General features: G+C 43.2%; 1 protein-coding gene across 2 annotated transcripts in view; it reads left to right on the top strand.

Annotated features, from left to right (window-relative positions):
- Positions 1-6: 6 nt before the first annotated feature.
- Positions 7-22,305, top strand: part of USP22 (ubiquitin specific peptidase 22) — a 187,175-nt gene continuing 164,876 nt past the window's right edge. For both annotated transcript variants that reach the window (XM_019541971.1, XM_019541970.1), the window contains exon 1: positions 7-132. In XM_019541971.1, coding sequence (XP_019397516.1) covers positions 7-132 — 126 coding nt within the window. The remainder of the gene's footprint in view (positions 133-22,305) is intronic.

The raw sequence follows: 22,305 nt of genomic DNA, 5'->3' as shown, positions 1-22,305 counted from the left end.
TCTGACATGAGTCCGCCGGCGGCCGGGTGCTGCCATGTGACCGGCTTCAAGGTGGAGAACTGGAAGCAGAACCTGCGGGCGATCTACCAGTGCTTCGTGTGGAGCGGCTCGGCCGAGACCAGGAAAGCCAAGGTACCCCGGGCCGGGCCGGGCGGGGCGGCGGCGGGGATGGTGCGTGTGGGGAAGGGGCGGCCAGTGCTGATCCTGCCCCTCTGTGGACACCCGGTGCCTTCATCCACATCCTTTCCCCAGTTGTGGAAGGGGGGGTGTCTCCAAAAACATCCATTGATCTATTTATTTTTTCTCCCCCCCCACCCCCTTGCAAGACGACCGGCGCTCCCCTTGCCGCCTGCCACTTCTGACTTCAAAATGACTTTGCAGGTTTCTGGCCTCGCTGTGAGGGGGAAGTGCGGGCATCGCACAGGTAGCGGCCGGGGGGGCGTGGGGAGCCGGGTCCTGGGCTGGGCCCCGGCTGGGCGACGGGAAGAAGTCGTCTGACTCATGCGCCGTCTTCCACTTGCCAGATTTTTCTTTGAAAAGAAACGGTCGAGGGAGCGCACGAGGAAACGGAGGTTTAAAGCCGGTTCCTCGCTTCCTAGTCTGGCCGTCCTAAAATAAGACCGCGGGTGTATTTGGGATTTCTGCTCCTTTGAAGCGTTCAGTACTGGGCTTGCTTTCTCTCGTGCCACAGTGGTGGGTTTCATGGGGGAGAAAAGAGGCCGAAACACAACTTAATATGTGGGATGGGACTTGCGTGGAGCGGGGCAGGCGGAGGAGCCTGGGACTTTAGTTATGTCTAGTGAAAGCCCAAAAAGCAAAGGCGGGGTGGGAAGGCCGTGCCCGACCCCCAGCGAGGTGGGAAGGCCGTGCCCGACTAGTAACTGGTGTGCTCCATTGCTGGAGGGTAAAAATTAGTTTTGCCTCATGATGTGATCTCGTCTATTCCCAAACTTGTACTGTTCCTGGGGCATTGACACGCTTTTTGCCTCTGTAGGTTGACCCCACATCCTTGTACCTTTTAGTGAATACTTTTAAAAATTAGCGTCATTTATTGGGGAGCTGTGATAAGCTCCAGGAGTACAGTATTTTTTTTCCCTGCAGGCTATAGTGTTCTGCACGTCACTGCTCGAGTGCAAGTTGGAAGTCTTCGTCCAGTAGCGTGCCATATTTTTTCCACACACATCTTTTAATGACTCTCTTTCCTTTTCCTCTTTTGCTCCTCGTGTGGCTGGTTTATAAAGGAGATGAGTTCAAAGGGACAGTTCTTCTGCCTTCTGAAGGAAATCATCAATATTTCATTGATTCTTTAAGAAACTAAAAAATCAGCATTTTAATGGGTACCAATAGATCGGTCTGGAAGTTGTTGGATTTTAGTCCATGTGAAATGTGTGGAAATACAGGGTGAAATCTTGGCCCTGTTGACTGGTGAGGCTGGTATCTGACTTGCTGACTTTAATTGCATAACCTGACTGAATGCACAGTCACCAATAGTCATTTCACCTTCTTCTAATACTTGGGTATGTACCACTTGGACTTTTTTTTAATGAAATTATCTCTTCTTTTTGCTTTATTGTTCAAATTTGGAGACTGATGCTAATAGTTTTATCTACATGGAGCTGAATGGCCTCAGCCGCGGTTGTGCCCCACCCACCCATGTCATGTTTCTTTGCCAATTCTTGGTTTTTCTCTCTCGGCTGGGTACTTGCTGTACATTTTTGACACCTTAAATGTTACTAGTAGCGTTTTGTCGGAAAGTCTTCTTACGGCTTAACAACTAGCAAACAGTTCTGTGTTGTTCTGCAGTCTAGGGCTCTGTGTGGGGCATAGTTCTGATGTTTAAAAATCTCTTTCTGTGGATGAGACTTTTCATTATTAGTCCTGGTCAGTTGGTTGAGGTAGATTAAAAATAATAATAACAACTTTTAGAAAGTGTATCTCAGTTTCCTTGTATCCAGGCAGTGAGCAGAGAGAAATATACATCAAGAAATGTGACTTGTTTGTCCTTATAGAGATTGCTCCAAACTCCAATTGGACGGTAATAGGAAAATTCAGTGACTAAAGCCATTCTTGGTCAAAAGAGCCCAGCTGCACACGTTATGCTGCACAGTTGGCTATCTGGTGATAGTGGAACGGTCACATTTGGTCTTTAGATTTCTAGGACATTGATGTTCTGTGTCTTTTTCAAGGGCTGAGTCTTAAAAATCGAGATAGCAATAGAAACTGCAGGGGGCAGAAACTGTCCATTTCTGCTGCTTTACTTGGTTGCTTCTACTGCTTACTGCATTATGCTTTGAAAGACCATTTCAACACTGTTTGCTTCTTGCTGTTTGTTTCCAATCTATTCTTTCTTTTTCTTTCTCTTTCCCTACAGATTTGCATCTATATGTCGTCTTCAGTTTTTAATCCGCAGCACTCTCTCTTATATAATATATTTTTAGGATACTAAAGATGTAGCTTTCTAAATCTGAGTATTTTCCGGTTATATTTTTAATCGGAAATGAGCAAAGGCTATTATTATACATGGAGTTTTATCAGTTATAACTGATTGATGCATCAAGTGGGCTTCTTATCTACAGGCCTCTAAAACATTCGTACAGCTCTGAACCTTTGTACAGGGGGTTTTTAACCAGTGGTATAACATGCAGTTGTACCATGGCAAAAACCTTAGTATAGGTATGGATCCCTGGTACTTAGCTGCAGCTTGGATCACTACATCTTACCCGGAGTAAACTGCAGCAGCACAAGTTTGTTTTACACTATTGTACCTCCTTTGTGCTAGGGTTTTCCATTCATACAAATGCATCAGGTTTTTCTTGATATGTTGGTGGCTGAACCCTGCTGAAGATGAGACCCAACTCTGGTCTGAGACTGATGCATGCAGAAAAAGGAGTAGGGAAGGATCCAAAGACAGACAATTCCTGAGGAAGCCATGGTGAGTGGGATGAATGTTTTATCACATGTCGTCAGTTAAATGTAGAAGGGACAGCCTGGCAGTCTGATGCATCTTAGTTCCTGGTCTTTAAAACTGGTGTCTCTTGACTTGACTGTAATTAACACTGGCTAGTAGTAATTCAGTAAGAGCTCTGAAAATTGTAGCTGAGCCTAGGTTCCATGAATGGAAGAGGAAAAGCAGATTCCCTTCTGTTGAAATGTGCATAGCACTGTGGTGCTGAATTTGTGCCTTGGGGGCACCATGTTGCCTCTGAGACCTTCTGATGCTGCTTGTGGCTACAAAAAATTCTGCTTTTGACGTATGTGTTTCTTCGGCTTGACAGGGAGAAGAAGTATGGAGTTGCTTATGGTGTGTTGCTTGCTCAGTATTGTTGCCCATGGGCCAGTGAAGTTTGGAGACCACTGGTGCAGCAGGATCTTTAGGCTGCTGTTAAATGGTGCATAAACAAATGCAGTTAAATGACTCTTCACCCACTATGACTGAATGAAAGCCTGGCCTTACTGAAGTCAGCATAGGCTTTGCTATTTACATCCATGGGACTTGCATGTCTCCCAGTGAATTTAAACATGAACATTCACACATTTTCACCTGAGTGGAATGTTAGGGATTTTTTAAAATCTGCTCCCTACATTAGCATGTGGTGCTACATAAAAGCGAGGGTAGATGTTCATAAGACTTAGTGTCATCCCAGAGGTCTTTGGAATCTTTACTGTCTACAATTTTTACTTTTGAGTGTTGTAAACCCTGTATGAAAACAGATTATGAGACTAGACCCAGAAAGCAAGAGTATAGTTTATTGTTCAAATTAAAATTAAATTTCTAAATGGTCTAAGCATAAGTTTGGACTTGAATTTTCAAACTGTGCATCCAGTGGGTTGAATGAGGTTACACACTTGAGTAATAAAATCCTAGTCTTCAGTACTGAGAATCTCTCTTGAGGGTAGTGGATGTCAATCTCTCTGTAGTGCATGATTTAATTATGCACCTAGATCTTTAAGAGTTGGTAGGCAAGTAGAGACCTTCACCATTTAAGGACCTGCTGTTCAACTCCTTTGGCAGGATTCTTGGGTTTTGCAGGTATACTCTTTCCCCCGCCCCCTCCCCATCATTCTCCCTGCATCTCCCAACCCTTTACTATGCTCCAAGATGATGGCAACTGACTTTTATTTCTGGGCCAGTAAGTGCATAGTACAAAGTAAACCTGGAGCCATGTGCTGCGCCACAGTCATGTTATACCAAGGGTCCTCTCTGTGTTATAATGCACCACTACTACACACTTGGCCTGGTAGACCAACACAGTCCTAGTTAGGGGCTATATCCTTTTACTTACAAGGGGTGGACTTGGAGTGTTTCTCCTGTTAAAGAACTCTTACTGGCTCCTTTCCTACATACATCTTAAACTAGTAAAAGCTTTTAAATAGGTAGAAGCATTGTAAGTGAAACCTCTTGCAGAAGACTTCTTTGCACATACATACTCCAATGTTAGGTTTCTAGACCACAGACCTAATTTAGAACACACTTGATTTTATTCTTCCTCTCAGTACTTATAGCTAGAAGGATATATATATTTTTTTTCCCCTCTAAGGTTAGGAACAGAACCAGTTTCATATATGTACTGGAGTGCAAGTGCTGTATGTTTTCAGCGATAAATACTGTAGTTCACAATTTGAATTTGATTTCTGTTAAGTTCTTGTTCAAGTGGTAACTTCATATTAACTCCAAGGCTGTGCTGTCAGTGGAGCTCAAGGAACCTTTCATGAGGTGCCAGTTGGAGCATCTTACCCCTCTCTCCCTGCAAACAGTTGGAGGGCAACGTGGTAAGAGCGAGTGGCACCCTGGCAACCTCAACTTCTTTAATTTGCAGCAACAGATGGACCAGGAACATCTTCCAGGCTGATCCACCCTCCTTCAAAGACTGTCTTAGAACTAATGGAAATTTTCAGCCTATTTTCTTCTTAAAATGCTTACACTAAGGTATGGTATTGCAAATGTGTGATGGGTATGAATGGGAACAAGCCTGGATTTAAAAAACTTACCTCTCTTTCCCTGCTATTGTCTATATTCCAGCAGTGCATGGGATGCGTGGGACCAGTATTTGTGCTATGGGCTGTCTGCCCCAGTTTCTTACCAGTGTCAAATCCAGCTGCAGGCCTCTTTCCTGTTGGCCACTCAGAATTTGGAGAATAAGAAGTCCCATGCACCTGTGTAGATATCACCCTTGCTGCTTGTGGAATGAAAGCCTAGCCTTCGGAACAGAAGGATCTTGAAGTATCACGTTCTAACTGCAGACATAGCAGGGCCTCTCAGGTGTTGGGTTCTGCTAATGGAGATCAAGTGGGAGTGATCGTTCAGATGCAGTGCCTCCAGTCCCAGATGACAGTGGCCTCTTGTTAGCAGGATGAGGCACTGTTCCAAGTTCCTTGTAGATGCCTCAGTGTCAATTCTAAGAACACTGGGACCTAGGCCAAAGGTTGGGGATTAACTTTGTGCCATGACATGCTATGATACACCTATCATAGCAAGAAGCAGTTCTGGATGTTGGCACAGAGCAGTCTGAACCATCACTAACTACCACAACAATGGCCTAGATACACTGGCATGTACAGTGTGATCTGAAGATTATACAGATCCATCCATCCCTTGGTCTGAGTGGTCAGGTGGATACAAGCACCCTCAAGGCCACACCCACCCTTCTGTTCTTTTCTGTAAAGTGGGACAGATGAGGCAGAAGGGCACAGAAGATTCCTATTTCTCCAGCCCTTCCCCTCCTTCCACTTTCTGCTCTAATGGAAATTATTCTCCTGGTTCTTGGTTTCAAAATTGTCCAAGATCAGCATCACATCTGGGGTCTGGCATGGCATTGACAGATTTATCACCTTGCTTCTCCTCGCCTGGAAAGAGAGGCTACTGGGGTGAATACTAGGCAGATGTTCCATTCAGTTTGTATTAAACATAGACAGTATCTTTACTCCAGTGGATACTATGAGAAGGAGCCTAGTGCACTGCATTAGCAGGTCTGCCAGTCCCCCTCTTTGTGCCAAATAGCCTTATTGGACCTTACCCAGTTAGTGTACTGATATTGAACACGCTTATCCTTACAGGTTTTAGATGTGGATCCTTATGGGTTCTCCACTGCTTCTGGATTTGTAATGCTTATCCTTATAGATTCTCCACCACTTCAGGATTTGTTACTGAGAGTGCTCCAGTGCGTGTCCAGAAACATGTCTAATGCAAGAACAGGTGGAATGCCAGGACAGCATCTGAAGCCTCATTTGTTTTAGCCAAAAGTGCTGTTTTATCAACTGGTGGTCAAAAAGGATGGTATACCAAAAACACAATGGGACAAAAGGGTCCATTTCTAACCGCAAGATCCCAGTCTCAGGAGGGTTGTTATGACCCACGAAACCCATTTGGACAAATCGTGCTTCTAATCAAGCCATGTCAAATAAGGTTAGCCAACTATAATGATTACAGTATAGAGAATTTTTTTCCCCATATCACTTCCATGCGTTCAGCCTCCTCACTTTCTGACTGTCACTGCAGCATATCGGAGAACCAGAAGGACTCCCAAGTGCATTCTACATCATTTGACACAAGACAAAAAATTGGATAGTCTATGCAGGAAGTCTTTCTCCTCAGTCCAACATGGCATTAGAGTTTATAGTTCAGCTATCCATACCATCTCTAGGGAATAATGGCCTTATGTGCCAACCATCTGCTAAGAATAAAGCAAACCCGGTGAAAGCCTCAGTAGCAGAAAGATGGGTAGCTAATTGTTGCTAAATGCCTCATTTGGTATATCAGAAGTTGCAGCAAGAACAGTAACTTCAGCTGTCATGCAGATGACCAGAGGACTTAAGCAACATACATCAGGTCTTTTACCATAAAACATGGCATGTGTGAAAGATTCTTCATTAGAAGAAGACAGTTGGTTCAGTGCAAGTTCAAGAGGAAATGTCTGGCGTTGAGCCTTCAAAGAGTGGCAGCTGCTTGGTTTTGATATTAGTAGCTTTAATACCATCTTCCTCTTCCTCTTAGTATTTCACATGAGGACATCAGTATTGGCATCAGCCCCCTGTTCTACTAGAACAAAGGAGAAAGCTTCAAGCTCCATCCAAAGGACAGGGAGACTACATCCCCTTGCTCTGTAACAAGCCTCTTCCAGGTCAGAGGCTTGAACTGCCAGTCTGTCCTAAACTGTTCACACTCTTTCCTTCAATTTGTAGACTGGCTTTTCCTACCCGCAGCTGGGAGTGCCATCACCAGACAAGCAGATCCCAGATGTAATTCCAGTTCTGTGGCATAACTCCTAGAAACAGGAGTCAGAGAAGATATTCTAAAGGAATTCCATCCCAGGCATTTTGTGGCTACACAGGAAAAGTATGGCCTCTTAAATGTGAGAGAGTTCAACTCTACCAGGGGTAGAAAAGATCACATTCTGTATGTTAATCTTGGGAAGGTGAGGGGGACTGTGGATGCTGTCTACCAAAGCTTAGTGTGGGGGCTGTGGTTTAAAGGATGTCTGTTCCACACAGTTATTTAGGGCTTTGCTTCAGACATTCCTTTGATTCTAGAAGGGGGTGTGGGGATTACTGCTGGAATGAGGTTCCTTCTTTTGACCTTTCTCCTTCCATTCAGGTACTTTCAAAGTGCTCTTTTTGGCGACAGCTTCTAAAATGACAGGAATATGCACATAAGCATACCCATCTGAAAAGAAAGGTCATCCAAGGATGATTTGCACATGTTCCGTTTGAAAGCAAAGACTCAGAATAAATTAATCACTTTCTTTCAGAATAAAAATGTCCCTTTGTTGGGACATGTGTGAACTTGGGAGGCAGAGCCTTCCTCCCAGCAGTGTTTTTGAAAACACAGTCTACTATATTGACTGTCAGATCGGAGTTTCTTGAAGTCGGTGTTTTTTTCCAGCCTGCTAGGCCTTGTGGCTTCATCTGCATCTCCTCTATTCAAGATTAGAACTCTTCTCACTTGCAAGATAAAGTAGTTCAAGTGGCTTATGGACCAGTGAGGAGGAGCTCATTCAGTTCATCTATGCCAGGTAGCTGTGGAACCATGGGACTGGTACTTACACCATAGTTCTGCATCTGGTGGGCAGTGATTAATGAGCCAGGGGCAGGAGAACTTCAGAAATGTTCTGTAAAGACAGTGACTGTTAAGATACCTGCCTTAGCATATAAATGGGTCCGCCTGTAAAAGGCACAATTTTGGGGGACCTGAGGGGTAGACTTCTTAAGGCTTTTCTTATTTTGTTACCCAGACAACAACAAAGCAAGTCAGAGCCAGTGTGATTGGGTTGCCCTTGCCTCGACAAGACAGCACTGGTTTTCAGACTTCTTTCTTTCCTTGGGACTAGGCCTATTTTCAGGGGAGAAAAAGCAGACTTTACCACCTGACCTTTTTCGCTGCATCTGACAATATAGGCCACAGGACCAATGGAGCTAAAGACATCCATATATATACGTGGTCATGTCAAGTAGGAAAAGTTTGCACTTGGATATCTGCTAACACAGCTCTGGCTTCAGCTCCAATCTAGTCTATACTTGCTTTACCTGAAATTTTTCAGTCTCTTCTCTGTGAAAGTCCGTATGGTAGTTGAATGCATTTACCATAAGCTAATTGATAATAGGTCTATTTACTCATGACACAGTAGAGATTTATGAATGGTTTGTGGATCATCTGTCTATTAGTCAGACCTGACTGCATTATGGGAGCATAACTAAGTCTTATCAAGCATAGGAAGCCTCTGAAAACTTGCTGTTTCATTCTCAAAACATGTTTATAACCATAACCTCTTCCCAAAGAGTAATCAAACTACCAGTCTGGTGGTTGATCCTACCCTTCCTAGTTATACCCAAGGGCAGTGGTGCTGTATTCCCATCCTGAACTTCTAGCTTGGTGAGCACCTTGAGAAATCTGCCAGTATTCTTTCCTAGACCCTATTCATTCAAGCAAAATGGGACTTCCTACATGGGATGCTAAAAGCTTTACAAATTTTGGTAGAAAGTCAAAGTCCAACTTACTTTTCCTTGTGCAGTAAGTAACAAAGAGCAGCTTGTTACTTCAGACTTTGAGTTATGGATTAGGTCACATTCCACAAGGGCAAAGGCAGCCTTCTTGGCATGCCTTAGACATATCACCATTGAAGCTTGCAGGGCCATCACATGGAGCTCCTTAATTAATGTTCACAAAACATCCGCTACACCTAACATCCTGAAGTGGTGCTTAGTTTGTGGTTATCAGTCATTGCTGTTTGATTAGCACTCGCTCCCACCTTGCTTTGCTAGCACTCTATCAAGCTATCCTATTATTAACTTTGATTTTTCTTGCGTGCCCTGTGCACATCCCTTTACCCTGCTTTCATCTCTTCCTCAGATCTAATTTGTGAACTGACCCAATGAAGGGGAAGGAGCTGTAGCAGCTAGAGCACCACATCCTTGTCTGTAGCTTCATCCTTGTTATGTAGGAACAGCAAGGCAAGGGCCAAGAGTGCCCCAGTGGGTGCTCTCACAAAAGGCTGTGCCAACAGCCTGCTGAGTCCATCTAGGTAGGAGTAGCCTATTTACTTATTTCTTTATTTATTCCTATTCTTAGTCATAAGGTAGGTGTCTGGGGAAAGAGTTGGTCAAATGGAAGAACCTTCAAGTGAAGTGAGAAGAATAGCAGTAGATTGAGTGGGGTGGGGGATGGGAACTGGGGTGTGATTAGTCCTGGTGTTGAGCTTACCCTTTTTTTGTTGCTTGCAGAACTGATTTTTTTCCCAATTGTCATATTAAGACTGCAATTAGGGGTTTCATATTTAAAATGACTTTTTACTAAAAGCACTTTTCTGTATGACCTATCTAGTTTGTGTCAATATTAGGTAGTTTCTGTTCAGCTGACTCTTTTTGGTTTCGTTCTCTTAGCTCAACAGCAGAGGCATGAGCATGATGTTGATGTAGGATGTGTGCCCCTAAAAAGCTTTCCCTACCAGTTCTGTGACTTCTCTGTGCTGCTCCTTCAAGGGTGGACTGCAGCTGCCAAAGTCCATATGGAGGTGGTGGAAGCCTAGAGTTGGTCTCTCTTTTTCCATAACTGATACTGATATGACTGCTAGTGTTTGCTATGAGAGAACCTATGAATTACAGCTTTCTTTTTTTAACAAATGAAAGTTGCACACCACAAAGAAAAAACTATATGAATAATTCAAAGGGTCATGAAAACAAACATTAGTCTAGTAAAACAATAATATATTAGAAGCCTTGCATACCAATCCGTATTACACTTTAAAGAATAGATGTTTCCAGACATCCAGCTTCCTTTCAGTGTATTTCAACAGAAAGAGAATTCTAATTGCAGAAATTAATCTTTATAGAGTTTACACACTCCTGTCTGTATGGGTTACTTTAATGGACAGTTCTCTAATTTTGAGTCTTTGCCATCTGTTCTAACCCAGCTAGAAATGTAGAAACCATAGTTATGTAACATTCAAATACACCTGTTCCTTATTTAACAAATTGTGTGCATTTGTGTGGGTATGAAACATCAGGAAGTCCTAACTATGGGCAGGACTATAACTGCCTTTTATGTAAGTCACTATAAGAGGAATTCTTGGTACAAGCATTCTCTTAGTAGAAATAAGTTCTGTATGAAGTTTCTTAAGATTTGAGTCTTTTGCTAGAGCTGTGTTTAAAATATCCTCCTAAAAGTCACAGCACTGAGGCCAGCAGTTGCCTAGACTAAATTGGCTCATAGTAGCAAGGACTCATCCAGTCTGTCCACTGACTCAGTCATTTTAGAGCTCCCCAGTAACTTAGGCTGCCCTGTCCAAAAACAAAAATTACCATCTTTTCTAGGACCTGGCTGTTAGCGAAGTTCAAAAGGAAATACACAATCTCCTACCCTACCTTCAAGAGACTTTCTTCTTGCAGACTTGGTCTCCATACTCCATTCATCTTTGCCAGTGCTTGTTTCCTGCAGATGCCTCATCTCAGGCCCTCTGCTTGGGAGCTAGGGAGTGTTCTTGCTTCCTCTGAAGTCTGTCTGCTGCCTTCACTCCAGCAGGCCTGCTTCTGAACAACAGTTGCATGCTTTTGTGACATTACTCCAGGCCTCATTTCCCTACACGTAGGGAGGCAGGGAACACTTAGCATGGATCAGGCTGTGCCTTAGTATACCCATATTTACAAAAGTGGAACAGCATATCATAGACTAATCAGCTGCTTATTGTGTAAATGATACTTTTGGAAAACCAAGAGATGCAGGCACATGTTCTGTATGATGATGCCTTAAATGACTGATGGTGTAGACAGGTTTTCATTGGAAAATTCACCTGCATTTTGATTGGTCTAAAGTCCAGAGTCGTGCTTTATCCAGTCCAAAGACCTGTTTATCTATTCGCACAGGTAAACATACTTTACTTTGCAGGAGCTGGTGTCCAATAACTTGAGCTCTGCTTCAGTATCAGCAAGTAACATGCTAGCAAGCAGGCTGACTTGCATACAGTAAAGAATGCGGCAAATACTTATTTTCTCTCTGTCTTCATATAGTGAGACTGAAAAAGAAGTGGTTTACCACTACTGTTCACTCTCTAACCTCTCCAATGTCTGTAATGCCCTCTGAAATTTTTCTTTAAAGCTTCTTTCCTTACCAGTCTTCTTGGTCCTTTTCCTACTTGGCGGAGATTGATTTCTTCCCCTCCCACCTTCCCGGTGTTAAATGGAGCTTGAAATTAACATGACTCTTCTTGTCTGCTGCCTTTTTTGTATCATGGTTGGTGATGTCAGCACATCTCTGGGAAATTATTTCCTTGAAAGTCTGTAGTATTCTAAACATGGACATATTTTATATAGTGCTAGGATGAAGCCTAGCTAGTAGTTTTGTTGGAATTTGAAAAAACTGCATGGTAGAGGTGACGGAGCTGGGGAATGTAATAAAGTTTTCTCTTCCATCCATATCTCCCCACTCTGCAATGTGGATGCTTTGGCGTGGGTATTATGATGATGTACTATATTGAATTTTGGTGATGCAGATCATCGCGAAGCTGTGGTATATCTTCATCTGAATATCACACAGTGACTCAGTGGCAGAGCTGGGAAAAGGGCTTGGAGCTCTTGGCTCTTAATTGCATGCTCAGTCTAGTATTCTCTTTTGCTTTTGCACTCTGAAACTTAGCTTGTACACCCAATCCAGTTCTCCAGAATGCATATAAATGTGTGGATTTTTTTTTTTTAACCAGTGAGTCATAGTTTCTATTTAGAATTACAGATCATGGAGATAATTTACTCTAGGGTTCAGTTGCTGTATTGCTTGAATGATGGAGTTGGGTTGTTTTTGTTTTTTGGGGGCTGTTGTTTTTTTTGTTGTGTTTGTGTTTTGTTCTGTTTTTAGACTCCCATTTAGCCTGGAGTTGAACACTGCAGCTCTTGGAGAGGTGTTGAACTGCTCTGTTGCCCATGTGCATGTACATTCACAATTTCAAAAGTAGAAAATATTATTAAAGGAATGAAAAATCATAATTTAGTAACAAAACTTCTTCCTCTCCTGGACTTATTGCTACATAGAAGCAATTCAAAGCCCTTTTGTGGTGGCATGGGTCTTAAGGAGGGGCAGATATTACATGACAGTCAGATTTCTGTTTTACATTTGCCATCACGTTTGTCAAGCAAGAGTGAGCATGCTGCATCTCACTAGGGCTTTTGCTTGATTTCCCCCCCCCTTGCATGAATTAATGTTTACCCATCTCATTTTCATCTTACTGAACATAGTATTTATCTCCTGTTAACAAAAATACAGTTTGTTCCCCAAAATACAGGTTTCAGCTGACAGATACTGAAGTTGTAAACTAGTGTATCAAAGTAGTGCTTTCCACTGGTGTGATAGATTAAGCAACAAGGAAGAATGGATTTCTACTGCCCCCACACCTCCCAGTTTTGCTTACATATACTGATCTATTCCTATATAGGAAAGGGAGAACAAACGTACAAGAAATATCTTACTAAGTCTAATTACACGCTTACGAACCAATAAGTATTCCTGGGCTTTAGCCCTGTGCATTTACACTTCTTACCCTCTTGTCTGACTGGCCACGAATGCAGTATTGGTGGTATTCTTAACTTCAGAAATAAGAGAAAAAGCAGACTTTACCGCCTGACCTTTTTCGCTGCATCTGACAATATAGGCCACAGGACCAACGGAGCTAAAGACATCCATATATATATGTGGTCATGTCAAGTAATTAGACTTGTATTTTTTTTATACCTCGCTCGTGGCTTTCATTCATGGCTCCAGATGACTAACTAACACTTCCAGTGTCTTGTGTACGTGTGGGTGATGCTTTCTAATCTTGGCCTCTAGGGCAACAAATAATACAAGACTTTTACACAGTTCTAGACTCTGCCTGCTTCTACTACAGTGATTATGCCTCTTGTGGCTGCATTTTTTTTTTTTTTTTAACCTGGTATTTCCTTCAGGTTTACATTGTACCTTGATGTTACACCTGTCATTCTCCTGCACTGTGCTTAATTGCCTTTATTATTTCTCAGTCTGTCTTGTTTTGACACTCCTAGTTCTTCATCTCATTTACAGTAGATGGCCATGAACTCTTCGTTCTCATCTGTATTTTATACTGTACATTCCAGTCTTCCTCTGTGTAGCTCGTTTATTAACCTTTCATTCTGAATGTTTGTTTATTGTGGAAAGTTCACAAAACTAGCCTCTTTCAACGCGGTTACACTGCTGAATCATTTCTTCCTTCGATGCGCTTATCTGGGGAACAATACCTCTTGCACTGCTCCTTAATAGCAGAATACTATTGTAATTAGTTGAAACTAGCTATTCAGGGCCAGAGTCCAACCTTGGTTACAGTAGTAGAAACCTGGATTAATCCCATTGCAGAGCCATTTTTTTTTTTCACATTTGTTCAGAAGTCCTAAATGGGCGGGAGCTGGGGGAGGAGAACCAAGAAGAAAGTATGTGAATTAAATTTAAGCTTCATAGATGGTCTTTTGTTGGGAGAATATTTTTTCACTGAAGACGGGGATTGAGTTGGAGAATGGGCGTAACATGGGTAGAAGGTTGCAGGTGGGTACTCTTTCAAGCACTGCTCCCATCACACGGTGGTTTTTGAGTTTGACGTGCTTTCATGGTGTTTTGAATAAGTCTGTGGGTTCTGCTGAGTTCCTCGCACTTAGTTTCCTCTTGGGGATGCTGAGGTGCTCTTCACTGATCTCTTGGGTTGGCTCCTAGAACGGAGAGGAAGAATAAATGGAACTTCTCAAGTGTTTTATAGTCATGGCAGCATTATGGCTAAATGCATTTTATCTCATCTCCTCTTATAAATGCTTTTATTCGTAACATCTCATGAAGTAGGCTGTTGCTTATGAAAGCTTATGCCTTTTTGCCTCTTGCCTGAATTCAGACTTGTACAGCTAGATACTTCTTTCTATAAATGCTCTTGTGAGCAATGAAATGGTTAATATTTTGCATTTGAAAAGGAAGAAGCTGAAAGGCAAAACATGGAATGAAAAATCATGTCCTGCTTCTGCGAGTGGGAGCCTCCGAACTTGGATGATCATTACTTGGAAATTGAAGTTGGTACCATCCAGGAGAATGGAACAAATTGCATCCTAACAGCTATTGTTTTGGGCACTCTACAGAAGGGAACAGACATTGCTGCATCAGTTACATTATTCAGTTTTTCAGGGTTTTCTTAAGCTAAGTCCATGCTGAACCTCGTTCACTGTTTTGGCAAGAGGTCCTAGCGTACGCATAGCTTCTACTTGCACTGGGAAAAAATGGTTTTACCAGTATAGATTTCACTGGCTTAGTGAGTGAAAGAATCTATAACATCAAAAGCACTTTTCTGCTGCTAGAACCATGTCTATAATAGGATTTTTCCAGTAATGCTGAAGAACCCCGGTGCCCCTAAATGATGTTGCTATGCCAGTAAAATTTCTAGTGATTTGGTCTCGCTAATCATAACAACATGATTGTCCCAACACAGATTGCCAGTTAGTTCTGGAGGCAGAGGTAGGCTGTTATCCTGATTCTAGAGCATTTGGTTTGACAGTTAAAGCCCTCCACTTCAATTTCCACCTCAAAATCATCAGGTGATTAATGGTACTCGAGGAGTGCTGCTGTTACACTCTCTCAACAAGAGGCTCTAATGAATAAACAGGCTGTCATGTCCTGCACTATAGGGGTTTGAGTGACTTTCCATATATTAACTGCCATGTAATATAATGTCCTGTCCTTGGAGCAACACAGACCATGGAAATGTATAGCACATTCTGTATTTGAAAGAAAGATTATGTGATGTGTTTGCCTGTGACTTAGTGAACTAGGACATCTTTCCAGTCTTGCGTTCCTATGAAAGTAACTTGCACTCATGTTGGCCCAGAAGTGGGGAAGAGATGCTTCTTGTTCTTGGTCTAAAGAAACCCTTTTACCCCCCAAAGATTGTTCCTGGGCATGTTTTATAAATTGCTTTTGGTTTTAGATACAGAGCTCAGCCCAATGCCTTTGTGTGGAATATAAACAAAATACTTTGTTTTGTATCCAGCCTTCTAATAAAGTCTAGTCCTAGGACAACCTCCTTCTTCTGCCCGTACTCTTATCATTTTCTGTCACTGATGCCCATCTTGAATGGTTTCTTCAGGCTTTAATAGACAAAATTGGAAAAAGACAAAGAAACCAGTGAGAGAAATTTAATCGCATCTCATGAGCTTTGACTTGCTGCACGCTTGTCATGTCTTCTGCTTATTTTTGTTCTCTATCATCACTGGCTTTGTGTCTGAATTTAAATTGTAAGCATCTTGGGGCAGGGACCTGTCAGTTTTCTTTGCATGAAAGCAGTGTGTGCATCTTGGGTACTATGTATATGGACGATAATCCTTCTAGAGTTTTTCAGCTGACATCCCTGGAGCAGCAGCATTGCAGTGATACCTGAATTTGGTTATGAATATGGCTCTCTAGAGTTGGGATGAGGGAATTACAGTTTCTGTTCTAAGAGTTTGCTTTCTGATCCTTTTTGTGTGCATGTTTTGCTGCAAGAGAAATCTATATTTGGCATAGAAGGAAATCAGAAGATTTCCCATTCCACAAGTAGGATCAAATTTAACCAAGTTTGTTTGGAGATTATAGCATTTAAGAGCTGTCTCCCATAACACACAGCCTGTGGGATTGGTAAAACGAAAGCCCAGTGTGCTAAGTGTAGAACAGGTGATGTGAAGTTTTGTCCTTCATCTCCGGGCAGTGGGTCCTAGGACCACTGTGAAGCTAGTGTGTTCTGCCCCACATTGGAAGGGAGAATGCCACAGTCACTTTGCATCATCTCTCTGATTTAATGTAAAGATGTTGTTCATTATCTGCATGTGGTACTGAAAGCCGTTCTGTCCAGCTGTATTTCCATGGGGTGAATTGTGAAGACAGGTTGTCCCTTTTGGACATACTTGAAGGCAGTGCTTCCCAAGTGTTTCCTCAGTGTGACCCCATTTATGACCCCATTTCATAGTTTCATATTTTCTAGGGTTGGAAGGGACCTGGGCAGATCATCAAGTCCGACCCCCTGACATGGCAGGAAAGAGTACTGGGGTCAAGTGACCCCAGCAAGATGTTTGTCTACCCTCCTCTTAAAGTTCCCCTCCCCCCCCGGGTAGGAGCCAGCACCACTTCTCTTGGAAGTTGGTTCCAGATCCTAGCCGCCCTGACAGTGAAGTAGCACCTCCTGACCTCCTCAGCATGACCCCATCCCTCAGCTCTCTACCTGCCCAGGTACCTTTCACTCCCTACACACAACCTCCTGGCCCTGCCAGTGCCCTTCACTCCCTACCCCACCAGCCCTACTGGTGTCCCTCACTTGTAACCTGCAACCCCAAATTGGGAACTGCTGCTCTAAGGAGAATTTCTAAGGAGTATAAAATGATAAAAGACTTGAAATATGCCCAGGATAAAAATGAAGCTTGAAGAAAGTCTCAAGACTGATGTCTAAGAAGCTGATCCTCATAGCTGTGTGTGTGTATGGTGCCAGGAATTGGTGTTCCTGTGAGCAAAGAATGTGCCAAGAACTTTGGTGGGCATTGCTAGGGAAAATAGAGACTGCAATACTGAGTCCACCACCTGATTAAAGGTAGCTCAGTTTCCCAGCATACGTCACTGGTTGTATTTGGAAACTTGTTATACTGAGCAGGTTTTTACCTAGAATAGTATCAGAACAATGTGGATTTTAGGCCACTAAAGTGTTTGAGCATTTTTGAGAAGGCATTGATAGAATCTGCTCCTTTACTATTTTGATCGTACATTGAGTACAAATGAAACGCAGACCTCTATAAATTATCACAGTGATTTCAGCAGTGGCCTCTAATCTTTTCCGCTTCTGTAAGAGGAATAAGTGTTCAGTCCTGTCTTGAAGAATGAAACTAGTTGGAGGGGGTTTTTTTATGAATCATCAAATGTAAAGATGGACAGGATATAGCAGGTAACAGAGTCCATTTTCTGCCAGTTCAGAATTTTTCCCTAATGTAGTATGGTATGTAACCTAGTCGCGTTCCCCTCCTCTCCCCCACCCCTCAATTTGTTAGTCCCTCACTCGGGCGCTTTGTATTTCCATCTCAACTTTGTCATCTTTTTCCTGGATTCCCCATCCAAAACATCTACTAATAAAAGTCAATCTGTTCTTATGCTTTGTCCAGCAGAATTCCATATTCCTGTTTTCTTTCTCGCATAACCAGCACACCACCCCTTCTCCCAACCAACTGAGGAAGACTGGGGTATGCATTATACAAGAAAAAGGATCTCCATGGGTCCATAAACTTGTTTGGGGGGTAAAGGGGGTTGGGGAGTGGTGTAGTGGCTGATCTAATTGCCCTGGCTCTGGGGACTATGACAGTTAAAGCTGCTGCTGCTCTTCCTCCCCAACTGCATGCTGAATTGGGCTGGCATGGGGTTGGTCTGCAACTGGACCCAACATTGGCTCCAGATCTATGGACTGGGTCAGACTCAATGAGCCAAGTCTGGGACCTCACTTTGGCTCTGGGGCAATGTGCTGGCTTGGATTCAATGCTCAGCTCTGAAACCAGTGGGTGGCCCTCAGTCCAGCATGCGATCCCAGACTCGGTACACTGGGTCAGACATGGCATGTGGCTCCAGAGGTAGCACATAGGTTTGGCTTCAGCATGCTGGGTCAGCCTGTGTTTCCCATCCGGTGCATGGGGCTGGCAACAGGCTCAGGAGCAGGCTTAGCACCCTAGCTGCTGGCACTCACTTGCCTCAAAAGAAGCTCTTTTCGAAGGAGGGAAAAAGAAAATATGGTATTCTGTGATGAGGTGGCTGCTGCTGCTTCCCAGGGAACCTCTTGCTAACCTTCTGGATCTTGCTGTATCATCTTGCCCTAATGTTTAATCTTAAAATGTTGCTATTGTTAATTAATTTGGTGTCTTTGTTTCATCTCCTAAAAAGTATCTGGACAAGATTGAAATTCAGATCTGTACCTACAGAACAATCTGTTTTTTAACCACTTGCTTTCCTTGTTACTGGAGCTTGTAGCGAAGAGTGGGAAGAGCATGCCCCATCTCAACCAATTCTGAGTTCTTCATTGGTTGTGTTGGAGTAGCTTTGCCTTCTGAGGATTATGGCTCCTGAAATATTTCCGGTTAAAGTACGTGGAACTGACAGAACTGCTTTATAGCACTGGCTAATCTTATCTCCACAGTGAATATTTTACAGATGGAGAACAAGGCTGCAGCATTCTCCAAGTCAAGGGGAAAGCAAGCACGTGATCCTTGGAACTCAAGAATTTCAGACTCTTTTCCAGGATTTGCAGTAAACCATGTAGGGGTGGGTTGGGGGGGGTTTCAGCTGTATTAGTGTGATTACCTTCTTCTGTTGTGCTGCAAAAATTGTTGTGAGCAAATACTACTCTTGTTGTTTTATAACACATTGCACCCAATATTTTAATACTGCAGTGATGTGTATGATGTGACAGTTTTTCCTAAAGCGACTGATTTGTGTCAGAAGCACATACGAAGGCTTTTCTGCAGGAGCAAAGCCAGTTTGCAAACAGGTTCACAACAATGGTAACGGGAACAAAAATAGATGGGTCAGGATGATAACACCTTCTGTTTTTCCTGTTGTATCATAGTGTTGTGATAGCAGCCCCATGGTATGGTGGATGGCTTTGGGACTCAGAGATGATACAGATGCCCTAAGCATGCACTTAACCAAACTTAATGCAAGTAATGCTTATTAAATAGGAAGTGTTGTCAGTGCTCTGATACTGCAGTCCTAAAACCGATTCACTCCCGTTGTTTTCATGGCTTCAACTAGCCAGTTTCGGAACTGTTGTTAGAAGTCTTGAAGGTGTGATGGGAAATAGTCATTTTGGTGACTGCTACTCGAAACCTTGAAAGTGAGAAGCGAGAGAGTGGCCATGAAACTGAGTGAGCTCCCATCATTTTCAAAGCTTTTAATAGCAGCCAGTTGACAGCTGCTTCCCCTTCACTGTTTCTGGCACCAATTTAGTACTCAGTTAATTAGTATGCAGCGTACAATTACATTACAAATAGATCAGGGCTGAAAGATGCTATGCATTTGAGTGGTTTATGCACTTAGGCAGTGTTTGTTACAACGTAAGCAGTAGGGGGGAAAACTTTCCTATCATGCTATTATGTGTACCAGCGAAGTGCGTAATTTGCTTAAGTGGAAGGTGTGTGCTATGATTGAGACAAGTGGTAAGTCACTCTTTCAGATACTTTTGCCTACATAGGACCTCACAGTAGTTTTAAGCCCTTGCGTAGACATTCTTGCATTGGTTGAAAGCCTGGCTGCTTCTCGGCCTCTTGTTGGCTCAGATCAAGCATAGTAACTTGCCCTTGTAAATATACTGGAGAAAGCTACAATGATATAAGCCAAGTTTAAATTTTTCACTTGCAAAACTATATTGGTTTAAAACTGCCTCTGATTAAACTAGCTAAGTTTGTGTGGACCAAACTTAACTGGGATGACCCACCCCTTTTTAAAAAAAAAAAAAAGCCAACTAGAAGTAAGGAGCCTCTTTGTTTGATTGGTGCCAGGGTTGATGATGGGAATGGGGAAGATAAATTGTTCAGATACTTGTAACAATTTTTAAAAGTCTGGAGTGAAAATTTCATAGGTTTCTCAAAAACTACTTGTACAAAAAATTTGACAAAATAATTTGAATTAGAAGAATGCTGTCTGGTGTGCAGTGTTGGGGGGTGGAGTGTAGCAGCTAGGGCTGGCTATAGATCCAGAGGTGAGTTTAAGCTTTGCCTTGAACTTGCACCAAAGGCTATCCCCACTCAGCCTGGCTATAAATGGGTACCTAGTTATTTGGGTAGGGAAGTCAAAGGTGACTGGAAATGATAAATCATGTACCACTAGATGCAAGAAGTAATGTGCCTTAGTCATGCCAGCCTGGTATTCTACTTGGCTCAGGGTGGATTATTATTGTTCAGGGCGGCAACATCACTTTTATGAAACCAGCATGTAGGTCTTTAATTTTTCCAGGTCATCCTTGCTACAAGGTAATCATTCCCTTCCCATTGTGAACCAATTAATTTCTCTGACATCTTTGAAGATGACTTTGGATGAGGGCTATTGGGTCTGGGAAGCTGTCTACAAGTGGAATGAGGGTCTTGAGACAGACCTGAATCTTATTGCTGACTCTTCTGCTGACTTGCAGTATATGTCTTCAGGAGAAACAATTTAATATCCTCCATATCTCAGTTTCCCATTCTCTAAATCAGTTGTGACACTAGCTTTGTTTGAAAGATTCTATGAGTGCAAGGTAATATTCATTGGTGTTGGTACTTCCAGTTTTCAGTATTGCATTCTTTTACGAGAACACTATCTTGTAGTGAGCCTAGAGCATGCCAAACTTGTTCTTCAGCTTATAGTAACTAGAGGATATACAATGTAAGTTTGTGCAAAAATAACCTGCTTCTCATCCTATTTTCCATATGGAAATTAATGAACCAAGGAAGGTAGAATGATATGGCTGGTTTAATTGAGGGGTTGAAGCCACATGTCTTTCTGTTTCGCTTTGTTTTATTTTAGTGGATTGACTGTTTTAATATTTTTAAAGTAATCAGAATGCTTGCTTAATCTTACCAGCACCCTTTGTGCCTTTCCAGAGTGGCTAAGCTCCAAGTTTTTAAATCTTTGTTTATACTATTAATTTTTTTTGCTAGTAAATAAAACTCAATTAGGATGTTTTAAGTCTTCATTTCTTGAAGTTTAGTTGAAAGCAGGGGTGGGGAGTTACTGTGGCTGGAGGGCTGTTTAAGAGTTTAGGTGAGCTGTCCAGAGTTGCAAGGATAGCCCTGCCCCTTGATGGTTGCCCCACGCCTTGGTCGCCATCTTGGGACCAGAAGTCCCACCTTTAGCCCCTGATCTTTGCCAGCAGAAGCCCTTGCACCAGAAGTACTTCTTTTGGAAGGCAGGATGCTGCAATCTTGAAACCAAAAAAACCCAAATAACCCATATATTAAAAATAAATAAATAAAAATACCAACTACTATAACTTTAATCTTATTTAAAAATATATTTGTCCTGATTTATGTGTGCTTGCGTAGTGCATCTACAGGCAGTTGCATAATAGCTCAAAATACAGGCTTACTCTTGTATATTGTGGGGGGGGGGTAAGTGGGTGTATGTGGAGGGGAGTAGGGGTGTGTGTGGATGGGTGGGGTATATGGTTGGGGTGGGGGCTGTGGGTGGGAGTGAGAGTGAGTGTGTGTATAGGAGTGGGTCCTCAGAGTCCCTGGAGTATGCAAGTCCCTGGAGCTGCCTGTGGTGGCAGCGAGCAGGCCAGCCCCATAGCACACAGCTCCCTGTGCTCCCACCCCAATCTCCAACTGCAGGTGGTGGCAGCGTGTGGGGCCAGCGTCACTGAACCCTGCATGATGAAGCTGGAAGTGCAGGTCATGGGGCTTTGCTGGGGGCGGGGGGCGGGGAGGGTTAGGGAGAGGGGCAGAGACAGCCCAGCTCCATAGTGCAGGGTTCCCTGCCGTTCCCCATAACCTGTGTGTAGCAGTGAATAGGGCTGGGCTGCTGGCTCCATCACATGTGGCTTACGTGATGCAGCCCGGCAGACCCCGTGCCTAGGATCCATACTCCCTGCCGCCTTACCCTGGGATCCCGCTGACCCCAGGGCACTGACTTGGGCTCTGTGCTCCCACCTGCCACCGCCACTCCCCCATCACTTCCCTACTTTCCCTTCTGTATACCTGCTCACCACTGCAGCCACTGCTTCCCAGCTGCTGCCACCACTTCACCCACCCACTACCACTTATACCCGCCTCCCACCTGCTTTTCCACCTCGCCCCAGCCAGCACCACACA

This window comes from Crocodylus porosus, unplaced genomic scaffold (assembly GCF_001723895.1).
Source record: "Crocodylus porosus isolate Cpor-Errol unplaced genomic scaffold, CroPor_comp1, whole genome shotgun sequence".
Taxonomy (NCBI): domain Eukaryota; kingdom Metazoa; phylum Chordata; order Crocodylia; family Crocodylidae; genus Crocodylus; species Crocodylus porosus.
Note: the sequence above shows the minus strand (reverse complement) of the source record. Positions and strands in the feature narration are given on the sequence as shown.